Source organism: Gymnogyps californianus, chromosome 3, assembly GCF_018139145.2.
Source record: "Gymnogyps californianus isolate 813 chromosome 3, ASM1813914v2, whole genome shotgun sequence".
Classification (NCBI taxonomy): Eukaryota; Metazoa; Chordata; class Aves; order Accipitriformes; family Cathartidae; genus Gymnogyps; species Gymnogyps californianus.
The window spans coordinates 17,160,478-17,182,956 of NC_059473.1; the positions used below are offsets into that span (position 1 = coordinate 17,160,478).

General features: G+C 40.4%; 1 protein-coding gene across 2 annotated transcripts in view; it reads left to right on the forward strand.

Moving 5' to 3' along the window:
* The window catches only part of FSHR (follicle stimulating hormone receptor), an 86,536-nt gene that overhangs the window by 29,054 nt on the left and 35,003 nt on the right, over positions 1-22,479 (forward strand). For both annotated transcript variants that reach the window (XM_050894654.1, XM_050894653.1), the window contains exon 2: positions 2,397-2,468. In XM_050894654.1, the coding sequence (XP_050750611.1) occupies positions 2,397-2,468 (72 nt within the window). The remainder of the gene's footprint in view (positions 1-2,396; positions 2,469-22,479) is intronic.

The following is a 22,479-nucleotide window of genomic DNA, read 5'->3' on the forward strand; positions in this document are numbered from 1 at the left end:
GTTTGATTTTTACTTCTATGCACTTGTGGCTTTCCTCATATAGGTAACCTCATCTATGAATGAGGTTCCCTTCTTTTAATTAGTTTCGGGATCAGGCCGTAAATTCTTGTTGTGGTGAAGCATGGTGCAGGCCAGTGTTTAATTAAAAAATCGCAACCGTCCTGATGATCTGCACCTGCAGAGAGAGGATTCATTTTAGAACATTGCCATAAAAAAATTATAGGTGGCTTTTCAGACAGAGTCCATTTTCTAGGGCTCCAAAATTAGGCGTGCGTTTCTACAAAGGAGAGTTTAGGAAAGGTTTCAAAGCAGATCAAAGTTAAAGAGTTTCTTGATGGTTCAGCTTTGTAGCACTAAGCCTGCTGGGTGTTCTGCAAGGATCCATTGTACCTAGCTGCACTCTGAAAGCACAGCCATAGCTTTGCATGCATTACACCAGCCGTGTTTTCAGTAGGGCTTTACAAATTGCCTAATCCAGGTTAGGCCTTTTCTGGAAGCTCTTTAATCCTTCTAACATTTGCATAATGATCTCAATACTGTAATTCTTGTGTGACAGTGTGTTGAAGCTCTTTCTGACTTACATTAATGATAGTACAAGAATAATGGAATACCAAATTGACTTCATTGTCTTTGGGGACTGAGAAAACCATAAATTTCAATGTTTAAAAAAATGTGGGGTCAAGTTCCCTCCTGGTGTAATCACAGTGACATCTCTAGAGCTAGGTGAGGTGTGCATTGACTTGGTCCCGCTTAAGTAAATATTAACTCATATTTGGGAATCTAAATGAGGGGGTAGATTCTACTAAAGACCTACAATTAAAAAATAGGAACTTTTCACAGTGGTATTCTATCAGAGTAATACTTTTTTCCCTAAGACTTTGATTAAAACATGATAATCTCCCATGAAAATTCTAAACTAATCAGCTGAAATAAAAAATAGATGAGGATTGCATGAATACTTTATGTGAACGGTAAGAAAGTAAGTCTCTAGTTTTGAAGTATTGTGTTAAAGTTTACAGGACTACACAGCAGGTAATACCAGGCTGAGTTCCCATTTCTATCCTCCCACAGATGTTACAATAAGGCAGCACAGACACGAGCTGAAAGGTGATCCCAAGCAGCCATGCAAAACCAGTTCTGAGATGATAAAAATGAGGGATGGTCTGGCAGCAATGCTCACTGAAAAAAGATTTCCATAGTAATTCAGAAAACAATTCATTTCCATTTCCATGGAAACTGAATGACAGGGTGATATTCATGTATGTAACACAGGTGATTTTTTTTTTTTTAAATACCATTTTTTAACAACTATCACTCAATGCAACCAATCTTATCTGATGTCTTGCTTATTTATCTGCTTGGTATTTAATACCTGGGAGTTTGAATATGACTTTTATTCTCAGCAGAAAATACAAAAATATGATATTTCTCCCTACAAAATCTCTGTGGGCTTTCTCATGTCTCAGCCATGCTTTCTTGACCTGGCATCTAGTCTTAAGCGTATATCATGTGAAGCATATATCTTGATGAGCAGGTCATGTTAATATATGCAATCGTTTGTGCTCGCTACCTATAAATGATTAAATGTGTGAAAGAAAACAATTACCTAGATAACACCCTATTTCTCCAAGGAGTAGTAGAAACCCTACCTTTCATTTGCTGAGTGCCATCAGAAGTTATGTAGTCCTCTTTATTGTGATAAAAGGAGATGAGTCCAGGTTAACAAAAAGGTTTATATGATATTTTAAATGTTTTTTCTTCATAAAGCATATTCTGTGACCTTTAAAAAATGATTAAAAAGTTGTCTTGGTGCACGTGTGATCGAGTTGTGTATTCCAAAGTCCCAATTTTGTGGCACATTATGAACTAATTAGAAGAGAGACTGTGAGAAGCAATAAAGGATATTAAAGTTGCACTGATGGGAGATAATAGCTGACTCCTTAAATTATCTGTGCAGCAGGTTAAGGCTTATCTTGCATGCACATGCATGTACCAGCTTACAACCTTGTATAAGCAACTCACCCTGGTCTGGCTCCACAGGGCTGCTTCATCCTGTGCTTGAGCATCTCTCAAAAGAGAGGTCGAGATGAGAAAGACACTGTCCCCTCCCAGCGCACAGCAAAGCTGCGGTGACCAGGTCTGGATTTCTTACTGAAGCAAATAGGGAAATTGCAACTACTGACAGATACTTTTTCCCCTGAAGAGCTCCAGAGGTAGCCCAATGCTGTGATGTAATTTTGGTCCAGGCAGGCAGTTGGAGTCCCACGAAGCCTTTGAACATTACAGCTGTATTTAGACGCCAAAGCCTTCAGCCTGGAGACTATCCTTGTGACAAGACTACCACACAGTCCTGTGTTGTGAATAGTGAATAATCACCCCATTTTCTCTATTTTCAGGAGATTTGTCCTCACCAAGATGAGAGTGATTCCAAAAGGAGCTTTCGCAGGACTTGGTGACCTAGAGAAAATGTATGTATTATGTCAATATTTACTAGGAAACAACTATTTTACTCCAAACAGCAGTTTCTGGTTGCAGCTCCTTTTACGGCCTGTGAGCAAGCCCCTACCTCTGAGCTTCATCTAGTTTCATCTTTCTGTTTGAAAAAACTTTTTTTTAAACATCATGTTCCAAAACACTGTTGTCATAAATACATTTTCATATCAACAAGCGGGCAGTCCTCAGTCAAAGGGTTGGTTCAGCATGGAGTGTCATTGCATTTAATAAATACAGTGCCATAGCAGAAGATCATGGGAAACTGATTATTTTGAGAATTTTGGAATGAAACAGTGGAAAGATTAGGGAGGAACGTGCTCCTGCTCGTAACAGGTCAGCCAATTCTCTTTTCACTAATGAATAAATAGGATTGTTTTGTGCATGTTCAGAGTCAGCTGGCAGGATGTGTGAGAGAAGTTTCTTACGGGTGATAGATCCAAAAATCTTAGCACTTGAAGGGTGTAAGCACTTAATTTCTGTGAATTTTAGTGATAAGCCTGGAGATACAATTATGAGCACCTTTGAAGAACAGATGTATCATACATTCATTAGTATACTGTTGTGTATGTATCGCAGCCATCCACCTCTAGAAGGAAAAATCCTTAGTAATATGTTTCCTACTATTCTTTAGCAACAGAAAATCTATGGGTTAACTGGTGCTAGCACCAGAAATGATAACTGTCACTGTCCAACTTGAACTATTCTGGGGCATGTACGATTTTTCTGAATTATTTCATATATGTTAGAAACACACCCAGCACTGGCATCCTGACAGGAGAGGGTCACAAACAGGCTGTTCACCCAAGAGGAGTCTGAGTGGGAGTGGGGAAATACACTTTAAAGTCAGTGCCTTTTTCAGTGCCGTGTGTGTAATAGCAAAACTAAAAAGGAATAGATTGCCGACATTTCTCTGCATCATTTCTACCCTTTTCCCTCATACTCTTGCATAAGTAAGGGATTTACCAAGAAGGTGAACACACCAGAAGGTATGGCAAGGAAAGGGAAAGGATTTTGAACCTAGAGAAGGATGGATGGATGAAGAACAAGCAGTGAACACGCAAGAAGGATTGAAGAGCTGCTGGTCAGTGGCAAGTGGTAAAGCTCACATGGCACCTGGCCTTTTCTGAAGTGTGAGATCCATTTCAGGGCATCGCTGTAGGTTCAGGAGTCTTCTGTTGGCGCGTGGTACACACTAAAAAGCCTCCACTTGCTGCATCCCACTCATGGATCCGGACCCTCATAATCCCATCAAGCACCGCTGTAAGTGGTCATTTTTCTTGAGAAAAGAAAAAGAAAGTCTTATTTTTTTGTGACCAAGAGTTACCAGTTAGGAATAAGATCAGCTCTGCATCGACAGTTTTGTTGGCACTTGTTTCTCCCCAGTCCTGCAGGGTTCCTTTTAGCCTAGTCCTTATGGAAAATCATTGAGCTCTCTGGACTATGAAGTGGGTTGCAAAGTGCATTGTAAACTGCTTCCGTTATCTTTAATTACTCAGAAACCATATGTCAGATATGTATGAAGGTAGCGATCACATCGAATAGGATGTCTCTAAGTGGTGATTTATTGTTAACCAAAAAAATTATATATGCAAACGAGCTCAATTTGAAAATATATCTATGTACTAGTAGTACATAGAGGAGAAATGGGGACAGACAGTTTATAGGAAAACATCCTTGAAAATAAAAGTGTGATAAATATGTAAATGAGACCAATCAACATCAACAAAGATGCGGTATTTGCAGATGATATGGCAAACAGATAAAATTTGAAATAGCTCACAAATCCTAAACATAACCCATAGAACATTAATCAGAAATATTCATGATAATGTAGGGACAAAAAAGTGTGTAATCAAATGATAGATTTGCATATAAAAACACAGGCTTTGTATGAAAGCCTTTTTACTCTTGCAAGATCATGCACAGAAAGGAAGATTAAAGCGAACTGTAGTCTATTTAAGGAAAACAGCTGTTAATAATGTGATACCTCCATATGGTAAAATGTGGATAGCCTGATGTATATAAATGAGATACTTCAATGTAATATACATATGTGCTCACCTAGAATTAAATAGACTAAAAATTGAGTGACAATATTTCCTGGGTGTGTTACTGAAGAAAACCAATATCTTTTTAATTATTTTTATCATTATGTCCTGGTTTCAGCTAGGACAGAGTTAATTTTCTTCCTAGTAGCTGGTATAGTGCAGTGTTTGGGATTTAGTAGGAAAATAATGTTGATAACACACCGATGTTTTTAGTTGTTGCTAAGTAGTGTTTATACTAAGTTAAGGATTTTTCAGCTTCTCATGCCCAGCCAGCAAGAAGGCTGGAGGGGCACAAGAAGCTGGGAGGGGACACAGCCGGGACAGCTGACCCAAACTGGCCAAAGAGCTATTCCATACCATATGACATCATGCCCAGTATATAAACTGGGGGAGTTGGCTGGGAGGGGCAGATCGCGGCTCGATAACTAACTGGGCAACGAGTGGTGAGCAATTGCATTGTACACCACTTGCTTTGTATAGTTTAATTCTTTTAGTATTACTATTGTCATATTATTATTATTATAATTGTTTTCACTCCTTTCTGTCCTATTAAACTGTCTTTATCTCAACTCACGAGGTTTTTTTCCTGATTCTCTCCGCCATCCCACTGGGTCGGGGGGGAGTGAGTGAGCAGCTGCGTGGTGCTTAGTTCCCGGCTGGGGTTAAACTACGACACATTACTAGATCATTTCTAACTGTGTTGCTGAGAACTGGTAGGTTTTAAAGCCCCGAAGTTGCAGGGAATGCTGGTCTTTGGAATCATCCAGTGGGGATGAGCTGGTTGAATACAAGTTAAATCAGAGATGAGTCCTCCATGAGAATGTTAACTCTGTTGTATTTACGTTCAAAGTGAATGAAGGCTTTTGAATACAATCACCAAAAAGTTCTGGTTTTCAAAGAAAAAATCATTCAATAACATTTTTCAGTATTCCTGCTTTCTATATGCATTTTAGCTTCTTCCTAAGCACCTGAACAGCTGAGAGCTTTGAACAGATGTATTTTGCCACAAAATGTCAAATATTTCCAGATGCTTCCAGTCAGGCTCCAGTCACAGTACCCAGGAAAGATCTTGTTTCTTTTCCATTTGGACTGTCCAAGGACTTTCCAGAATGGACACTAGTGACCATGACTCATAATGGAAAAAAGTAGTGTGACCTGGAAATATTAGCATGGAGCACCTGATCTGCCCTCCCTTGTGAAGCTCCAGTTTTGGTTACTGAGCCAAAATCTTTTGGTTTTCATCTGATTTTTTTTTTTTAATTTGGCAAAATACAAACTGGAATTTTATTTGGCAAAATTGTCACTGGAATACTTTTGCCATTTTTAAGTTTTTTTGAAAGAATGAGAGCCCATCTGAACTATCTCTAGCTTGTCATTTTCTTCTCACCCATCTAAATTCCTTCAGTCACTGAAAAACCATGAAATGTCCATTCTGCAGACCGTCATATAGAGAAACAACTTTTCCCAAGTATCTTCTAGGAGAAAGATCTTCTTTTCTTCTTAGATAAAATGTTTAAAGTTATATAATAAACTGACAGGCTCTAATTATCTGAGATTTCTCTTACTAAAAGTGCCACTTGAATTTTCTTATAGAAAAATACTTCAGAAACCCACAGATCTGAGGAACAGCCTAACCAGCTTATTGCTAGCAGCTCTCCAACTTCTGCACAGCTCTGGCTTCGTGTTAATTTAGCAAATAGGTGTTCAGGAAAGCAGATTAGTTATTCTCGATACATGTTTAGTCTGCTCCTAAGTCAGCCAACTGGAACGTGGCAGCTCGTCTGGACTCCTGCTTAACCAACCTTTTTACACTTCCAGAACTAATTAACCCTCCAGTTACTAAATTAAAAAGCAGCCCCATGCAGGCACATACCTGGCAAAATCAATTCAACATGCTCTGCAGCTGCTATGTCATCTTCAGCCTGCACTGAAAGTGCTTAATTTGGAGGAGAGACAGTCTGAAGCAATATTGAAGTCTCCCTTTTTCTCTTGCTACGTTTCCTCCTGTTATTACAAGGTAACGAAGTAGATTTGTGCATGTTGGTCTAACAAGGCCTGATTCAGGCATCGTATTTATAGGAAGTTTGGTCTGATTGCCTTACCCTATGCAAGCCAAATAGGCTTCACATTTGTATCCTGAGGCACAATCCCCTTGAAAATTCAGCATGAGTTATTTATTCTTTTGAAGGGTTTAAGCTAAAACATAATGCTTTGTTTCATCATTCACTCTCAAATCTAACCTGTGTGCAGCCCAAGGAAATTCAGCCATGTGGATGAAGTACTTCTTGAACTAGAAGGTATCACAGAGAAAAAACATCTTTATTGGACCTGCTTTGTGGTTTGGAGTAATGGGAGAAGGGGATTTCTTTAACAGATTTTGGCAAAGGGTCATTTTAAGAACATGAACCGTGCTATGGTTAACAGAGCTTGAAGAGCTAAGTCCTCTGAAAACCCTGGAAAGTGTTAAAACTTTTAGAGTTAATGGAACCTGCCAGAGTTGACACTCCTGGAAACTGATGTCTTCTGGCTATGGAAGACCACAGGAATATATGCACCAGCTATCTACAGCTTCCTCATGAATTTGTAGAGAAAATAGCTCTGAATCATGTATTTATTTAATCAGTGCATTCAAGCTTTTATGGATTTTTTTGCTGGGACTGTTGATCAGTGATGGTTCATATGAATAAATGCTGCTGGTCTGTGACCTAGATACATGGGCACCAGCTTATTTCACATACAACAACTAACCTGATGTATGATGCTAAAATCTCACCTGTTTGCCCCTGTAGGTTAAAAAGCAGGTCACGCTTTCCTTTGTCTTAATTACATCACACTGAGTTACCTTTAATGTTTTATTTAAACTGGGGTGAGGTACTTGAGGACAGTGGAGACCACTCAATAGAGTATTTTGAGGCATGTGCTAAGGTATGTTGCTGAATCAAGGCGTATCTCTCTTCCTGTGAGTGGGGAAGTGGCTTGATTGTAAAATTCTCATCAGGAGAATTTGGCATAGTGGGAATTCTTCACTTTATTTAGCAAGTTTTAACAACTTGGCAAATTGGTGGATTCACCATCCAGACCTTCTTCAGCAGTAACCATCTAAGCTGCCTGGGCTAGCAAATGGCTAAGGGATGTCCATCATCACATGTGCTCCTGAAATCAGTTTCATTCAGTCCCAGCGTGTGATTCTGTAACACTTGACAGCGTACAACCCAAAAAGGTCAGAAGGAAGGAGGGGAGGCAGCAATCGCATGATCACCTAAGGATGAGCAGTCTGTGTCTTCTGCTACCAAGAAAGCTGGTCAGTATTCTGCAGCTTCTCCAATTTTTCTTGCGCAGTGTATCATGTGCTGCCTCATTTGGTGTGTGAAAGGCTGTGATTAAATAAGCTATTTTGAGAAAATGGTTAGGATTCAGTGTAACCAAGACATTTGGAAATTGGTTCTAGGCAGGAGTTCCTTTCTATCTTTTGTTGCATCATTTGGATAAATCTGCTATTTATGTTTTCACACAAGCAGAATATGGATTTGCAGGTTCTGCTGTGATATATAAGTTAAATAGTGCATGTTTACAAAAATATTTATTTACATTCCTACGATGAAAGGGGGACACGGTACATTCTATGTACCAAAATATGTACTGAATCAGGTAACGATCATACTTTGGTAATAAATACTCCAGGGTATATTCTCAAGGCGCAAATCCATGGATATTAAATTCTAATTTACATTATAGGAAGTTATGTGTAACATTCTGCATCTTAAGGGCAGGGCATGAAAATAAGTATGCTACTTAATGCATTTAAATGAGCATAAATATGCATTTTCTCTCAGGGAGCAGAAGACTAGAGTTCAAAAACATTTAGGTGAGTAACCAGTATAAGCAAAGAAATTTAAAGTTCAGGCTGACATCCCAAAGAATAAATGTTTTAATGGGGTCACTGTTATGACACGGGGCTTTCCCCCGTCTGCCTGGTCTAATCCTGCGCGAGTCAGCAGGCTGCCCAGCCACCACAGGCCGGTGGTCGGGCAGTGAGCAATCACAGGAGGCTTCCTGGTTCCTGCAGGTGGACTTGCAAGTCCCAGATGCCCCCATCCCAGCTGACTGTCCACGTTTGATGGTGATCAGTGGTTTTGAACCAGCTCTTTTCTGTACTGGAAGGGTTGCTTGCACTTCAGGCCTCTGGTTCAGCAGCAAAATCATGTAAGAAAGCTTATCCTCTGCTATACGCACCATACGAGTTCCTTAGCCCAACAGCATCCAGGGTGTCAGTCTTCATTTGCCCATCGCTACACTCTGCCCTTTGAAACGGGTTCCTACAAATGGGATTTGAAAGGCATACAGCTATGTGAGCTTCCCCAAGGGGTCCTGTAACACATCGTCGGTGGAGGAGCCAGGCAAAGCTGTGCCTTGTGCCACTGTCTCTCACTATGGCCACGAGCGGCTTGGGTGCATTTTCTTCTCAAAGGAGTGCCATTACTTCAGATGACCCTTCTGCAGCCTTTGCAAATATCATCCCTTGGATAGCCAACTTAAGTGTTTGGTATGAATACACAGGAAGCCTGGTGTGTTCTTAATTCCATTTACTTCCTGAAAGTAGAAGCTATGCCTTGTGTTCTAAACATAATAAGTAATGAACGAAGACTGGGTGATTTTATTACAATCTATAAACATTTTGCTGCATCATCACCTGGCATTCTGCTTTTCCCTGCCAAAGCTCATCTGTGGAAGAGATCTTATGCTTGCAGTTATTGTTGACATCCCTTGCGCAATTACAAAAAAGTGAAGTAGAAATTTATTATCCATGTCAGTAACTCACTGCTGATGTCAAAGAGCAGAGATATTAATTACAGCTTTGTTATATTTCAGTAAATGCATAACCCAATCTCAATCTTTTGCTAATGCTTGGGAGGAACAAAGTTACAAAGAAAGTAAAGACCCTCAAAAGAAGAAGCTAGGAAAAGTGAAATCAATTCATAGAGTCCATATCAACATTTGCTAACTTTTCTATTTAAGAAGTCCCAGAAAATCATGCTAATATTTGCATATTTTAATTGAAACATGTTAGAGTACAAGAAAGGAAGTATTCCATAATTCTTTCTGTGTGGTTTGGTATCTTGATGCTTCCTTTCTTTGATAAAATAGATTTAGAAAGAAAAAAAAAGAAAATACATTTTGTCATTTCTTCCTTTTGTTGAGCAAGAATGAGTTTTGTGGTAATAAACTGTTAGCAGAATCTTTATTTGTTAATTGCATTGGTATGAAGCCAGCATTAGAGACTGAAGTATTTAATGGAAGAATCATCTTGGACATCATTTCTGGTCCCTGCGTTACAGCTGTCTAGACACAGAGACAGGTAAAGCAAAAAAAGGGAAATCCAATTGCCTGAATGTATGCTAAATGCTTTAATGCCTCTCCCCAGTGATATACTGTTCAGATTACCTGAATTCATAAAAGACAAAACGTGGGCAAATGCTTGTGTGAGTTCCCGTTCTTCTTTAGGAGGAGACTTCCATCCAATGTTCTTCTGCCTTCCTCTATGCAAACAAATCAGATAAAATTAAGTGCAGGCTAAATTAAGATAGCTCTTTTGCGTATCTAAATGTGGGCTCTGAAGTAGCCTCATTCATTCAAAATGAGATTTGAGGGTGAAATGCACAGTTCTTTAAAAAAGGTCTCAGCCCAGTGGTCAAAAAAACCTCTCTGAATGAAAATGTTAGGAATTATTAAGATTTTTTCTCAGTTATTAAGACTATTTCTTAATAGGCTTGTCCTGCTCTTGCACTGTTTTCTGGGCCTCCCCTACCACCGCTAGAGCAAGATACTGGACCAGATGGACTGCAGGTTTGGCATGCTGTGATTGTTCATACAGAGATACTTGCTTTCTCCAAATCATTCAGTTTCGCAAGGCAGCCTCACTCTAGGTCAGAGGCATGAAGCTGATTATTGCAACTGATAAACATAGCAAGGAGCCTCAGAATTGATAGTCATCCCATGGTGCAGAATTAATACTATAATCTTTATTCTTTTCTCCTGCAGGATATGCTTTATGCATACGGAAGAGGCTGATATGTCCACTTACTGGCCACCTTTCTCAGATTCATCTCAGGTGCTTTTGGGTGGGTTTTTTATTTCAAGAGGGGCCAGAACCAGTGTTGTAAAATATAAGATGGCTGCCAGCAGAGTCAAATTTTTTTCCCAAAAACGTGTCACTTCTTCAGTTTCCATCTCTTCCTTCCAGGAGCTTCACTCTATTTTGAAGTAAAGGAAGTCTTAAGTTGTATTTTATTATGAGATTGTTGTACTTTCAAAGTAGAATCAGTGACCATCTAAGTGACTTTGTAGATCTAAAAATACATATTTGCTAAGAAACATAAAATAATTCTCAAGCTGGCTGAGTGATACATTTATTAAACTTACATATGTATATCAGAAAATGAAATGAGAACTCAGAATTGCTGGTTCTAATTACATTTTACATTTTCAAATGTAATTCATAGCTCATACACAGTAAAAGGTGGTTCTTCTCATGTGATGTTTCAGAATATTGCTCTGATTTAAATAATTACCTTTTTCTTGATAAAATAAGTGTATTCAGTTCTAATATCCCTAAATAATTTGTAAAAAAAAAAAATTCTTTTTTGTGTATTAATTACATATTAACTCCAAAATTTCTGGATAGAATTCAGAATAAAATGTTGTGCTGGTTTTGGCTGGGATAGAGTTAATTTTCTTCATAGTAGCTAGTATCAGAAGATTGTAGGTCCAAAAAGGACTGTCGTGGTTTAACCCCAGCCAGCAGCTAAGCCCCACACAGCTGCTCGCTCACTTTCCCCCGGTGGGATGGGGGAGAGAACCAGAAGAGTAAAAGTGAGAAAACTCGTGGGTTGAGATAAAGACAGTTTAATAGGTAAAGCAAAAGCTGCACACGCAAGCAAAGCAAAACAGGGAATTCATTCACCACTTCGCATCAGCAGGCAGGTGTTCAGCCACCTCCAGGAAAGCAGGGCTCCATCATGCGTAATGGTTACATGGGAAGACAGAACGCCATCACTCCAAATGTCCCCCCCTTCCTCCTTCTTCCCCCAGCTTTATATGCTGAGCATGACATCATATGGTATGGAATATCCCTTTGGCCAGTTGGGGTCAGCTGTCCCAGCTGTGTCCCCTCCTAAGTTCTTGTGCACCCCCAGCCTATTTGCTGACCGGGTGGTGTGAGAAGCAGAAAAGGCCTTGACTCTGTGTAAGCACTGCTCAGCAACAACGAAAACATCCCTGAATTATCAACACTGTTTTCAGCACAAATCCAAAACATAGCCCCATACTAGCTACTATAAAGAAAATTAACTCTATCCGAGCCAAAACTAGCACAAATGTATTGACTTGAAAACAAAGAGAACTGTAAATACAAAATTAAGATTAAAACAAAATTAATACAAGTAAGCAGCATTAAAGTCAACACACATTTTTTTAAAGAGTTGTAAGAGGATTATTATAAAAGGGCTTCTTTCTACCAAAAAAAATATTATCTACATTCTTGCGTGAAATCAAATAACAAAGCAATTCTGAGAAAACACATGCATTCAGAATTACAGTGGTTGCACCTCACTTGGTTGTTCAGCTTAAACACATAGCACCTCCATCTCCTCCGCCTGACAGACAGGCTGGTGAGGGTCCGTGGCTCCTGATGCACCACGGTGCTGTGCTGGTGGGAGTCTGTGGGAATTTGGGTGATGGCATATCCCAAAAGGCATCGTAGTGCCATCTCCTTCCAGATATATCTAGCTTCTGGGTTTGCTTTAAAAAGAGCTGCTATAAAACAAATGTATGAATTAGAAAGGAAAGTTCTTTTTTCATGAGAAAACGGGGTTTTATAGGATTTTTTCTATTAATCTTGTGTGTGTATGTAACTGTGCCAGTGAGTGAGTGCAAAAGGTGTGACCTACTTGAAATTGTGCCCGATTTGCTCTAAATGGGATTTTCTTCAATATTTATTGTTGCTGCTACTAAATATTGTTTGTTAGAAAGAGGAAGGCTGGCACCAGAGCGGAAATGGTAATTCAATTTCAGGAGGATTTCAGAAACACCTTCTCATATTAATTTCATCTAGCTTTTCTGTTTATTTTAGAAATAATGTTAGTGGAACTGGCATGTTGCAATGAAGGATTGTTTCCCGTTGCTATACAAATGCTGATACAAACCTCAGCGTTTATGGAAAACAAATGTTGAGATGAAGTCAAGACATTTATTTTCTAAGCAGGAGATGTTGATTCTCTGACAACATTATATTGCATGGCCTTTATTTCTATTATGCCAAATGATTGATGTGGATTTAGTCATTAATTTGATGGCTGCTTTGCTCAGTGGAGAGGCAGCTGAGCATTTTATCGTTATTAGTGAGCTGCATTTTGATTTTTCTATCAAAGACACTGCTGGCCCCAATTCATCCCAGGTGTAAAACCAGAGATTCGTTGTGCCCATTGTTTGTTTTGTGACCAAGCCAAGAACAATTTGCTGGCAAAATACTGTGAATATTTGTTTTGATTTCTCAAGCAGGAACCTGTTTTTGATGAAGACTTGCATATATGTGCTTGATTCTTTAAAAATAAGTAAGAGTGGTGTACCTTTTGTGAGTCAACTGCTTACTGCATGGTAGAATATATTTGTACATATATACTTGCATACATGCATATGTGTATATATATACATAGAGTAGTCTGGAAAAAATTTAAATTGCTAGGATTTAGAATGGTAGACAGATACTAAGCCAGAAAATATTTTGAATGCTTGGGGAGCCAACACCACAGATGGAAATTACAAGTGATTGTGAGAGAAATGCAGAATGCTGAAAAGCTATTGGTGTCTGTGCATTTTCCAGTGCAGTCAGCAGAGGATTAGGAGCTGGGGACAGGGACAGGCTGGTGGCTTTCCCAGTTCAGAACCTCATCCCTGATTGGCGCTGATGCCAATTGCTGAAGGAGGACATTCAAGAGAATGTTTCTGGAACAATTATGGAATAGCTCGTCCAGATGGAGAATATATTTTGTCCATCTCATAGGGTGCTTTCTCCTCTGAGGTGGAGAAATGCACCTAATAAATAATGGGCTGCTCAGCGCAAACTCTTGGAATGGTCTCTCTATGTTGTCTTTGTGCTGTGAAGTTTCTCCACTAAAACAAGGAATAACGCGGAATTTCACATGGGGACTGAATTAAACTAGTCTTTGTTATTTGGAACCATCATTTACTTCTGTCTTTATTGTCTGCTCAAGAGCACAAAGATTTACATCTTTATCTGGAAATGTTTATCCTTTCTAGTGTAATTATGAAGTGAAGGTGCTCATTAGACATGTCTAATCCTTTTGTCAATCTTTTATTTTGAAAGAGATTTTATGATGATGTGTTTTTCAGCTTTATTTTCCATGTTTTTAAGACTTCTTGTGCTGGATTTTTAAGATTTTGGCTTTTCCCATCTGTGCTGTGAGAAGGGGCGAGCACGATACAGTGAAAAGGATTTGCTTATTTATTACTTCTGTTCCAAATGCTCTTTAGGAAAACTGGCAGCGGCAGAGCTCCCTGGAGGAAGCGGGGTTGGGTATTCCCTTTGCGGGCTAATGGGCATGTTCGGAGGGGAGCAGCTTTGAGGTACTACAAGTGGCAGGAGGTTTCCAGGCCAGAGATGGATATGTGCCACCCAAAGACTGCACTGGGGAGCAGGGAGCAGCCCCAGGGGTGATGAACGGGGTTTTGCAGGAGGTCTGGGCAGAGCTTACTGCCACTCAGAATAAGCCACTGAGGAACTCCAAACCTTCTCCAAAGGCACTGGATATCGGGGTAGAGGGGGATTATAAACTCTTCACAGTTCTCTTCCAATACCCTTTATGGTTTTTCTGCTTTAAAGTTAATTATCCTAGTTTATATTCTAACAAAAACTGCCTTTTTTGAGCTTAAAACCTTTTTGCTCTTCTTTGGGGCATTTTGTGCAGAGGAAGGTCAAGACATATTGCCTCAAAGCTCATGGCTTGAAGTGCCATCATACGGCACTATCCAGACTGTCTTGTCATTACGTTTTCAGCATGTGCCGCATCTTGGCTCCTCTGTTCCCTGAGCCTGACCCTCTGTTTGGGGACCGGGCACTGTGAGCCAGGATGAGCTGAGGCTGAAGGCACAGCCACAGTGGAGAGGTAACCTCCAGAGGGGAACAGAGGAGAAGAGCCAAGTGGCAGCACATTTTTACAGAGGCTAGTAAATGGATCACAGTTCATCTGCAACAGCCGTGTGCTTAGGCGTAATTGACAACACTGTTTATTTAAAAATAAGCTTGGTTTTGCCTGTGTTTCTTGGTAGCAGACTTAAACATGCTAACAAGTAAAGTGGCTTTTCACAAGCCTTCATCTGTCAGTACCAAGGAGCCTGTTCTGTATTCCCAGGACCCAGAGTACATCTGAATAGCACTTTATGTTTTCATCCTACTGTGCTGCCAGGCACTGTGCTTTCAGGGTAAGAGATAACATGTTAACAACTGAAACAGGCTGTAAAAATGAGGGGGAAATTGTGTCAGCGATGGGCAATTGCTCAGGTCACTAGAGGGAGAACTTGCTAATGGGACCTCAGCTAAGCACTGCGCAGGTTTAAATCCTAGGGAGCATCTTCTTGTGAACTGCCAGTCTCACCTTATTCCAGGTTTCAGGGATCCTTCCCACACAGGGAGACTGATTTCAGATGTAGCTACATTGATGAACATCTGTGATATATTTATTCTTGATTTTGGTGGTGTGCAGTCAACATCAGTCCCAGCAATGTGACAGTAAGGTGTCTTTTTACCTGCAGATCTAAGGATGCTTCTGTTCTCCATGTTTTGTGAATTTGTTGGCAGGTTAAAAGCTTTCTGCGGTTGGGTAAGTGGCAAAGCTCTCATTTGCCACAACTCCTTTTGTTCATAGGAGAGTAAGCAATAGCAGAACAGTGACCATCCTTTGCGGAAGATCGTCCAGGAGCCCGCTCCTCCTCTTCTTGCTGCTATTGACTCTCAGTAGCCTTTTTAAAAATCTATAGAGCTTACTCCAGTGCTGACCTTGTCTAATCGTATTGATTGTTAGTAACTGAAGGCTAATTAGGAAGCAAGTTGCTATGGTAATTCTTGAATCATACATATAAAGAGAAAATACTGCTAAAACCACTAGTGCATGGTGACTATTAGCATAGTTAAACAAATTAAAAAATATAATTCACTCAGATTTATTCTGGAATTCAAATGAAGATACAATACGCAACAAGGAAGTTTTTCCCTTGCTACCACATTTTCCTCTTTCATAGTCATTTTGTTCTTTCATTTGTCTGTTGAGTGCGTTATGCATAATTTTAGGACTAAATGACAAAGTAGACTTTGCGTTGTTCTCTACTCCCCCACCCCACAGCCCACACAAAATATGTCACAACAAGCTTCGTGTGACAGGAGGATGACTCAGGTGGAGGGTAACAGGACTTGGAACCCCCCAAATTTCTAGGTCACTTGTTCATATCCAGTCCGCATATGTGTGATGGTTTTTTTTCACATGGGTAGGTTGATGGCTTGCATACCGTGAGATGGTGAACTCAGCCTGTGCCCTCGGGAGATGGTGATTCATTGCAAGCTAGGGCTGCTGCAGCTGGCTTTCAGCAGCAGCCTCTTTTGGCCAGACTTTGAAATGGCTCTGCAGCAGAGCTGGTGTCTCAGTGGGTGACCACGCTCCATTGTGGGGCACTGTGGGAAGGCTGGATTGCTTTGGCTGTGCTGTGCCTCATCTGTGGATAAACGGAAGATTTTGCCAGTCACGTCTAATAGAGTCGTTTCACCTTATTGTTAACTAAATGTGACCCAAAGGAAAATCCAGGGCATTCTTCCCTGTTTAATGGGGGTCTTCCTTCTCCTCCTTTGCCACCTTACTAACTAGTCATAGCACGCACAAATCTTAGCTCTCCTAATGAGTCTCCATCTGCATGTCTTTAAGGAGGAGGAGGATATAAGAGCATGCATCCTGTTGCTACCCTTCTGGATAGTCTGAATTATGAGGCAAAATGTATCTAGGAGAGTCACAGGACTGGATGGGAGACAGGAGTGTACTGAGTTCAGGTCATAGCCAAGTGAACATGAGTTTCTCTGCCCCTCTCAGTCTTCAGTGGATGAATGTCCTTAAATTGACTTTAGCAGCGCATAAAGAAAAAAGTGAGCAGAAATGCAGCCACTGTGTAGCATGAATGTCTTTTAACAGGTCTCAAATAAATGGAGTATTCTCTCTACGGCTTCTTGGGACTTGTATGCTCGCACAGTTGCATTCATTTAACTGAAAATAAGATATAAAATTGCTTACTAAGGAGTTTGTGCCACTTAAAAGCAAAAGAAAAAAAGATAGAAGTATGTTTAAATTGATTAGGATCAACTAAATCAGAGTAAAATTACTCTAACAATGAAACTGAAACATCTGGTTTGGGGCTTTGCATGGTCCTCGAGTTAAATAGGTGCCACTGTAGAGACAAGTCCTGAGCCTGCCATTTTGAAGTACCCACTTCATGTCACCAGTAATTTACCCCCCGGGAAAAAAAAAATTAAAAGCCCTCGTACTTAGCTGCTGCCTAATCTGTCCTCACCAAAGGCTCCCGGCTGGGCATGGGGCACAAGGGATTCACCTGGGTAATCTCTTAACCAGAGCCATCCTGCAGAGCCATCCTCAAACTAATAGAAAGAATATAATGAAAGCCTGTTACCTTTGTGGAGAAGAATAAGGTGTGTGCTGGTACTGCTGGTTGCTTTCTGTTTGCTGTACCTTTCTGCATATAAGAAAAATGCACTCCTGCCCAGGGATCCAGTCCAAATCCTTAGGGATTTGGGTAACTTCAAGACAGAACATCTTTCAGAGGGAGCTCTGATCGTGTTCTATAATATGTTATATTTGTTTCTTCATTTTCCTGTTGAAATAATCCAAAAATACATGTTTTGTTTTCAGTCTGATGGAAGAAACAATATAGCAGTTGCCTTTTAGTTTTCAATTCGGTATTTAACATACACAAAACATTCCTTTAAATCTGAATACTAAATTGCTCTCACAGGATTGCCTTCAAGTTTGTGTACTTTTGTGTCCTTTTGTGTATTGAGCTGCGTGCTTTCTAGAGACAATACTTATTTAAAATTACAGGAGAATATGCACTCCTCTAAAGTGTACAATGCTAATGTAAATACAGATCCAATATATTAAAACCAATGGATTTCCATGCCTTCTGCTGCAGAGTCTGAAATCTCCTTCAGTCTCAACTAAAGCAATGATAGTAATCAGAAATGATGGATTTCATTTTCTTTTTTTATTTTTTAAGTGTATTTCATCAACATGACTTTTCCAAATGGTAATTTTTGTGGTTTGGGATCTCTTCAGGATTTTTCTTTCCCCCTCATCAATAGTATTTTTTCAAAGTGTTTTACTGGAAACAAAAAAGTTTTTGCCAGGCTTGTGTCCTGCAAAAACACTGTAAGTTCCAGTTTGTTTACATCAATACAGGAAGCCAGAGAGAAAACTATCATAAGTATATGCAATGCAGTACAGCAAAGGAATAGACACAGTAACTTCTAAGGAAAACATCATTTTTTAATTCAAACCACGTTTCTTGTTCAGTCTCCTTCTTTAAGTGCTGTGGCTGGGGAGGAAGATTCCTCTTACTTTTCCCTTGATGAAGAAGGAAGAACTACTTCAGATAAGGTTTTTTGCATCTTCTCTAGCTCCAGCTTCTTTCTACGTCCCCAGTTAGATACAAGTGTGGAGGAGAAGGGCTCCCAGGGAGATCAAAGTGCTCTTACATAGCAGAAACAGGTCGTTCCCAAGCGGCCAGGAATTACCTTTGGGTTCTCAAGGGTTTTGCCTCATTCCTATGGAGACTTCTCTGGGGGAATCGGTACTGAGGGCTCCCCATCAAAGGGCTGAGTCCAGTCTGAGGACTTTCTTGTTACAGCACTACAACAGCAGACGGTAGCAGAAAGCCTTTGTCTGGTGTTTCTACAAGCCTGAGTGACACAGCATAGTTGTGGCAGAGACCCTTCGTGGCATACATGAGCAACTTCCTTGTAAATGGAGTTAGATGTGCAGAAAGGCTGCTGCTGGCTGATTTTAGTGAGTAAGCACTATAGTGTGGCCATGGGTCTATTATTTTTATTGCTTTTATTGGAATATTGCGTGTATGCACACACAAACACAGAAACATATTAATATATTGAATTTTGGCCCAAGTTTTATGACATGTTCCCTTCCCCCTATTAAGACTTTCTTATCTGTGTGCAGTCTTGCAGTGTTTGCTGATGAAGAGGGTTATTTGTGTCAAGGAAACTCAGGTGGAAGCATGTGACTTTCCAAGGTTTCATAGTGGAGACCTGTTCAGCTATCTGTCAAATGAGACTCTAGATGTATTGAATCAGGCTCCTCTTTGCTGCCATCAGCCACTTGGCAAAAGGGTTAGGGATTGTATGTAATTCCCATGTTTGTATAGTGTGTCTTCTCTGCATCCTCCAATATAGAACCTGCAGATTTGGGCTTAACGGTAATTTTTTCTGCTTATGATACCACAGTATTGCAATCAGATAACTAACCCTCGTTGCACACTTGTTTTGTAAAGCTTTTGACTTAGTAGCTTCTTGCTGGTGCTTGTGTTTTCTCTGGCAGTCTGTTACAAGGCAGAGGTTTGGATTTAACTTTGGAAGCATAAAAGAATATCCTTTTCCCAGATAGGTTATATCTGAGGGCCCCAATTATGCAAATATTTATGCAATAGGGTCTTGGCTGAGCCTGGAGTCAAAGCTCAGGGATAAGAGTTTGTAGGGTCAAGGCCTCAGTTAGACACAAACCACAAAAATAGTAAGTAGTTTTTATGGAAAGGAAGAATGAATGCAAATAGAAAAGAAGACAGAAGGAAATCTCTGTGCTGGAAAAAGGTATTTCACAGGGAGACTGTAACATTGAATAAGAGAAACCTAAATCATCAGGAGGACATTTGAAAGATGTAGTGGATGGTGTTAGCAGCTGTAAGACAATGTCTGTATTCATAATTGTGTTTAACATTAGTCAATGCTAATACTTTTCTCATGATGGGTCAAGTCATGGAGATTTATTTCACTGAAGTGTGTGTAACACACTGCATGATTTGCTCTGGTGAATACTGAGAGTCCTCTCATAAGCCTGGGAAGATTTTTAATGCCAGAACTGAGGAGTAAGAGGGATTTTTTTTACAATTTTCCCTCTTAGCTAAAAAGTTTAATTGTGCATATCTGAGGCACTTGCTATTCTGGATCTTCCTGTTCCAATGCACTGGAGTTAGTAATGAACTGTCCTCCAGAGGCCTCTTGTGCATGTGTGCTTCCTTAAAGCATTTCAAAACTGTCTGTTGAAGTGTCTGGGAACATCTACTTCAGGATGGTCTGTTTGGAAAGGCTGTCACTAGACTTTGGGTCCTGGAGGCCACATGTTCTCCCAATCCAAGAGAGTCCACCTATTGATTTTCTCCAGAAATTATTTTCCCCTTTTCCTCGTTCAGCTGCTCTCCTGAGTGATTATCTCAAATGTAATCTCCTCATCTGCCCAGGTCATCTTAATAAAAATATTCATCATTAGCTGGCTATCAAAGCCAAGAGAGAAGTAACAAAAGATAAGTGGCAATAAATGCTGCTAGCCCATTTCCCACGATGTGGGCATGAAGCTGGTGTCAGCATCTCTGAACGAGGAGGTCCCTTCCTCAGCTGAACAACCATCTTTGTCTGCCAGTGTGGTCTCAAGATCCTCTGGAGAGAGAAAAAAGTGCCATTGCCAGGGTGGTTGTTTTTATTTTGAGACATTTTTCTGCCTTCCCTACAAGGTTTCATAGTCAAAGGTAAAATTTAGTGACGCCCGAATGCAAGGGGCAGCAGGTACGTCTGCCCCAGCAGCTGGAGGGCACCGAGTTATAAACTCCATCTCTCTGGGCTGCCTGCATGGAGCCAGCATTTCTGCAGAAAGCTACTGTTTCCTCCAAAGACCCAGTCCTTACTTGTTTGACTCTACAAAGCTTCACGCATTTTCAGCTTTGCTGGCAATAAACTAAAACTAGTATAATACATCCCCTTAGTGCTAGAGTATGAGGAGATATCTGTCCCGCCAAACTGATACTGTACTGATTATAAAATCAATTCTTATAATGATGTGGCTTCTGCTGTTGGATCCGGTTGTTATCAGTTCCAATTCTGCAGACTAATCGCACGCTTTTTCAGATTAGAGAGACCAATTTAAAACTGTTACATGGACAATTAATTTCACGCAACCAAACTCTCAACAGACTTTCATCTGGATTGCTGGCATGGTGCTAAAGCACCGATAGAACTAAAATCCCCTTTGCTTCCGTCTGCTGTGCGGAAATTTGCATTTTATTTTTCCCATGCCTGCATTGATTTATTTGAGAATATGGTGTCATGCCCTTTGGAGAAGGCAGGAAGACACAGTATTGGTGCCTCCTGATAATCTCCTTCAAAGACTTACGTATACACTATTTTGCTCTAAGTGTGAAATTACTATTAATACTCAATTGGTTAAATGGCTATCCCAGTTATTTAGTCAGGTCAGTACAACATGTGTGTATATCTTCGGCGAAGTAAAGACATGATGAGAAGAATCAGTGCTTGAATTCATTTTTGAAATGTCAATAACTGCTAAGATATATTAGCCAGTAACTCCCTGGTGTTCAATAAATCATGGTAGGGAGACAAGTTTTTCATGTTCACAAGGAAAGTGGCAGGAGAAAGTGTCAACTATCTATTTTTAAAAGGTCAAAAGTCTCTAATACTTCTAAGAAAAATAGCTTTTCTTTTGTAACCTGTTTAAATCAATGTAGTAGCATTTTGCTGTCACTTTAGAGAGAAGTTTTCAAAAGGAGATTTCAGACTGGCTTGTTTCTGATCAGACTGAAAGAAATAAGAGCTCCTCCATCTACAACATGGAGACAGAGGTAGCCAGGTGTTTGATTTTTCAGTTCAGACACATCGCAGGCTGTTCCCGCAGGTGCTCACCCAGTAAATGCTGGGCAGGATTGCCTGTGTGACACCACACTACTGCTAATTCCTTCTTAAGCTTGACACAAATTGTGGCGTCAGTCAAACCACCAAGTAAAACTGACCTGGCAAATTGCTCTAAAGAGTATTTATATTTAAAAAAAGGGGGAAAAAGATAAAAATTGTTGGCTGTTTTTTTTTTTCTTCCCTTTTCCCTTAAATCAATGCAAAGCTATTGATTTGTTGCAGTGCAGAGAGCCCAGTGAGGCCACCTGCTCTGGGAATCGGTACCTGATACCTCCAGTATCGCTGCTAATTGCAGGTACCTATGGAGTGAAAAAAATTGTTCACAGGAATCCACAGGATATTTATGCCACAAAAAACTGCCTTAAAGGCTGAGGATAAAAGGCCAAAAGGCCCAATTATGATGTATCACAGGAAATATAAGGTGAACAGATCAAGTGTATAGCCCATGTACGTACCTGCTCTGGAAGGGAATTTAAGGAAAGCTGCAGGAGTTTGCAGGGAGTGGGTCGCACCCAGCACCACAGAGGAGGGCAGTGTGGCTGGAGAGGGGGGAAATCCTCCATTCACACCACGTTCCATGTCTGTGGGCAAGGTGCACACACCAAAAGAGTGCCTGAGAAACCTCAACACACAGGCAGCACTCTCTGCTAGTCTGCCACAGGGAGATGAAATGCAGAAATCCATAAATCCCACATTTACTGTGGTTGTCATACAGCCAAGCTCACCAGTTGGGCACCAGTTACTCTACGTCATTCCTGTTGCTGGTATTACAAGGTCTCTGTGCTTGAGAGCATACGTCCCTGGGCACTGTGTAAGGGACTGATGCTGTGATCTGCCTCTAAGCTGGTCTTCTGCCATGCATATGCTTTGCTCTTCTTTTGA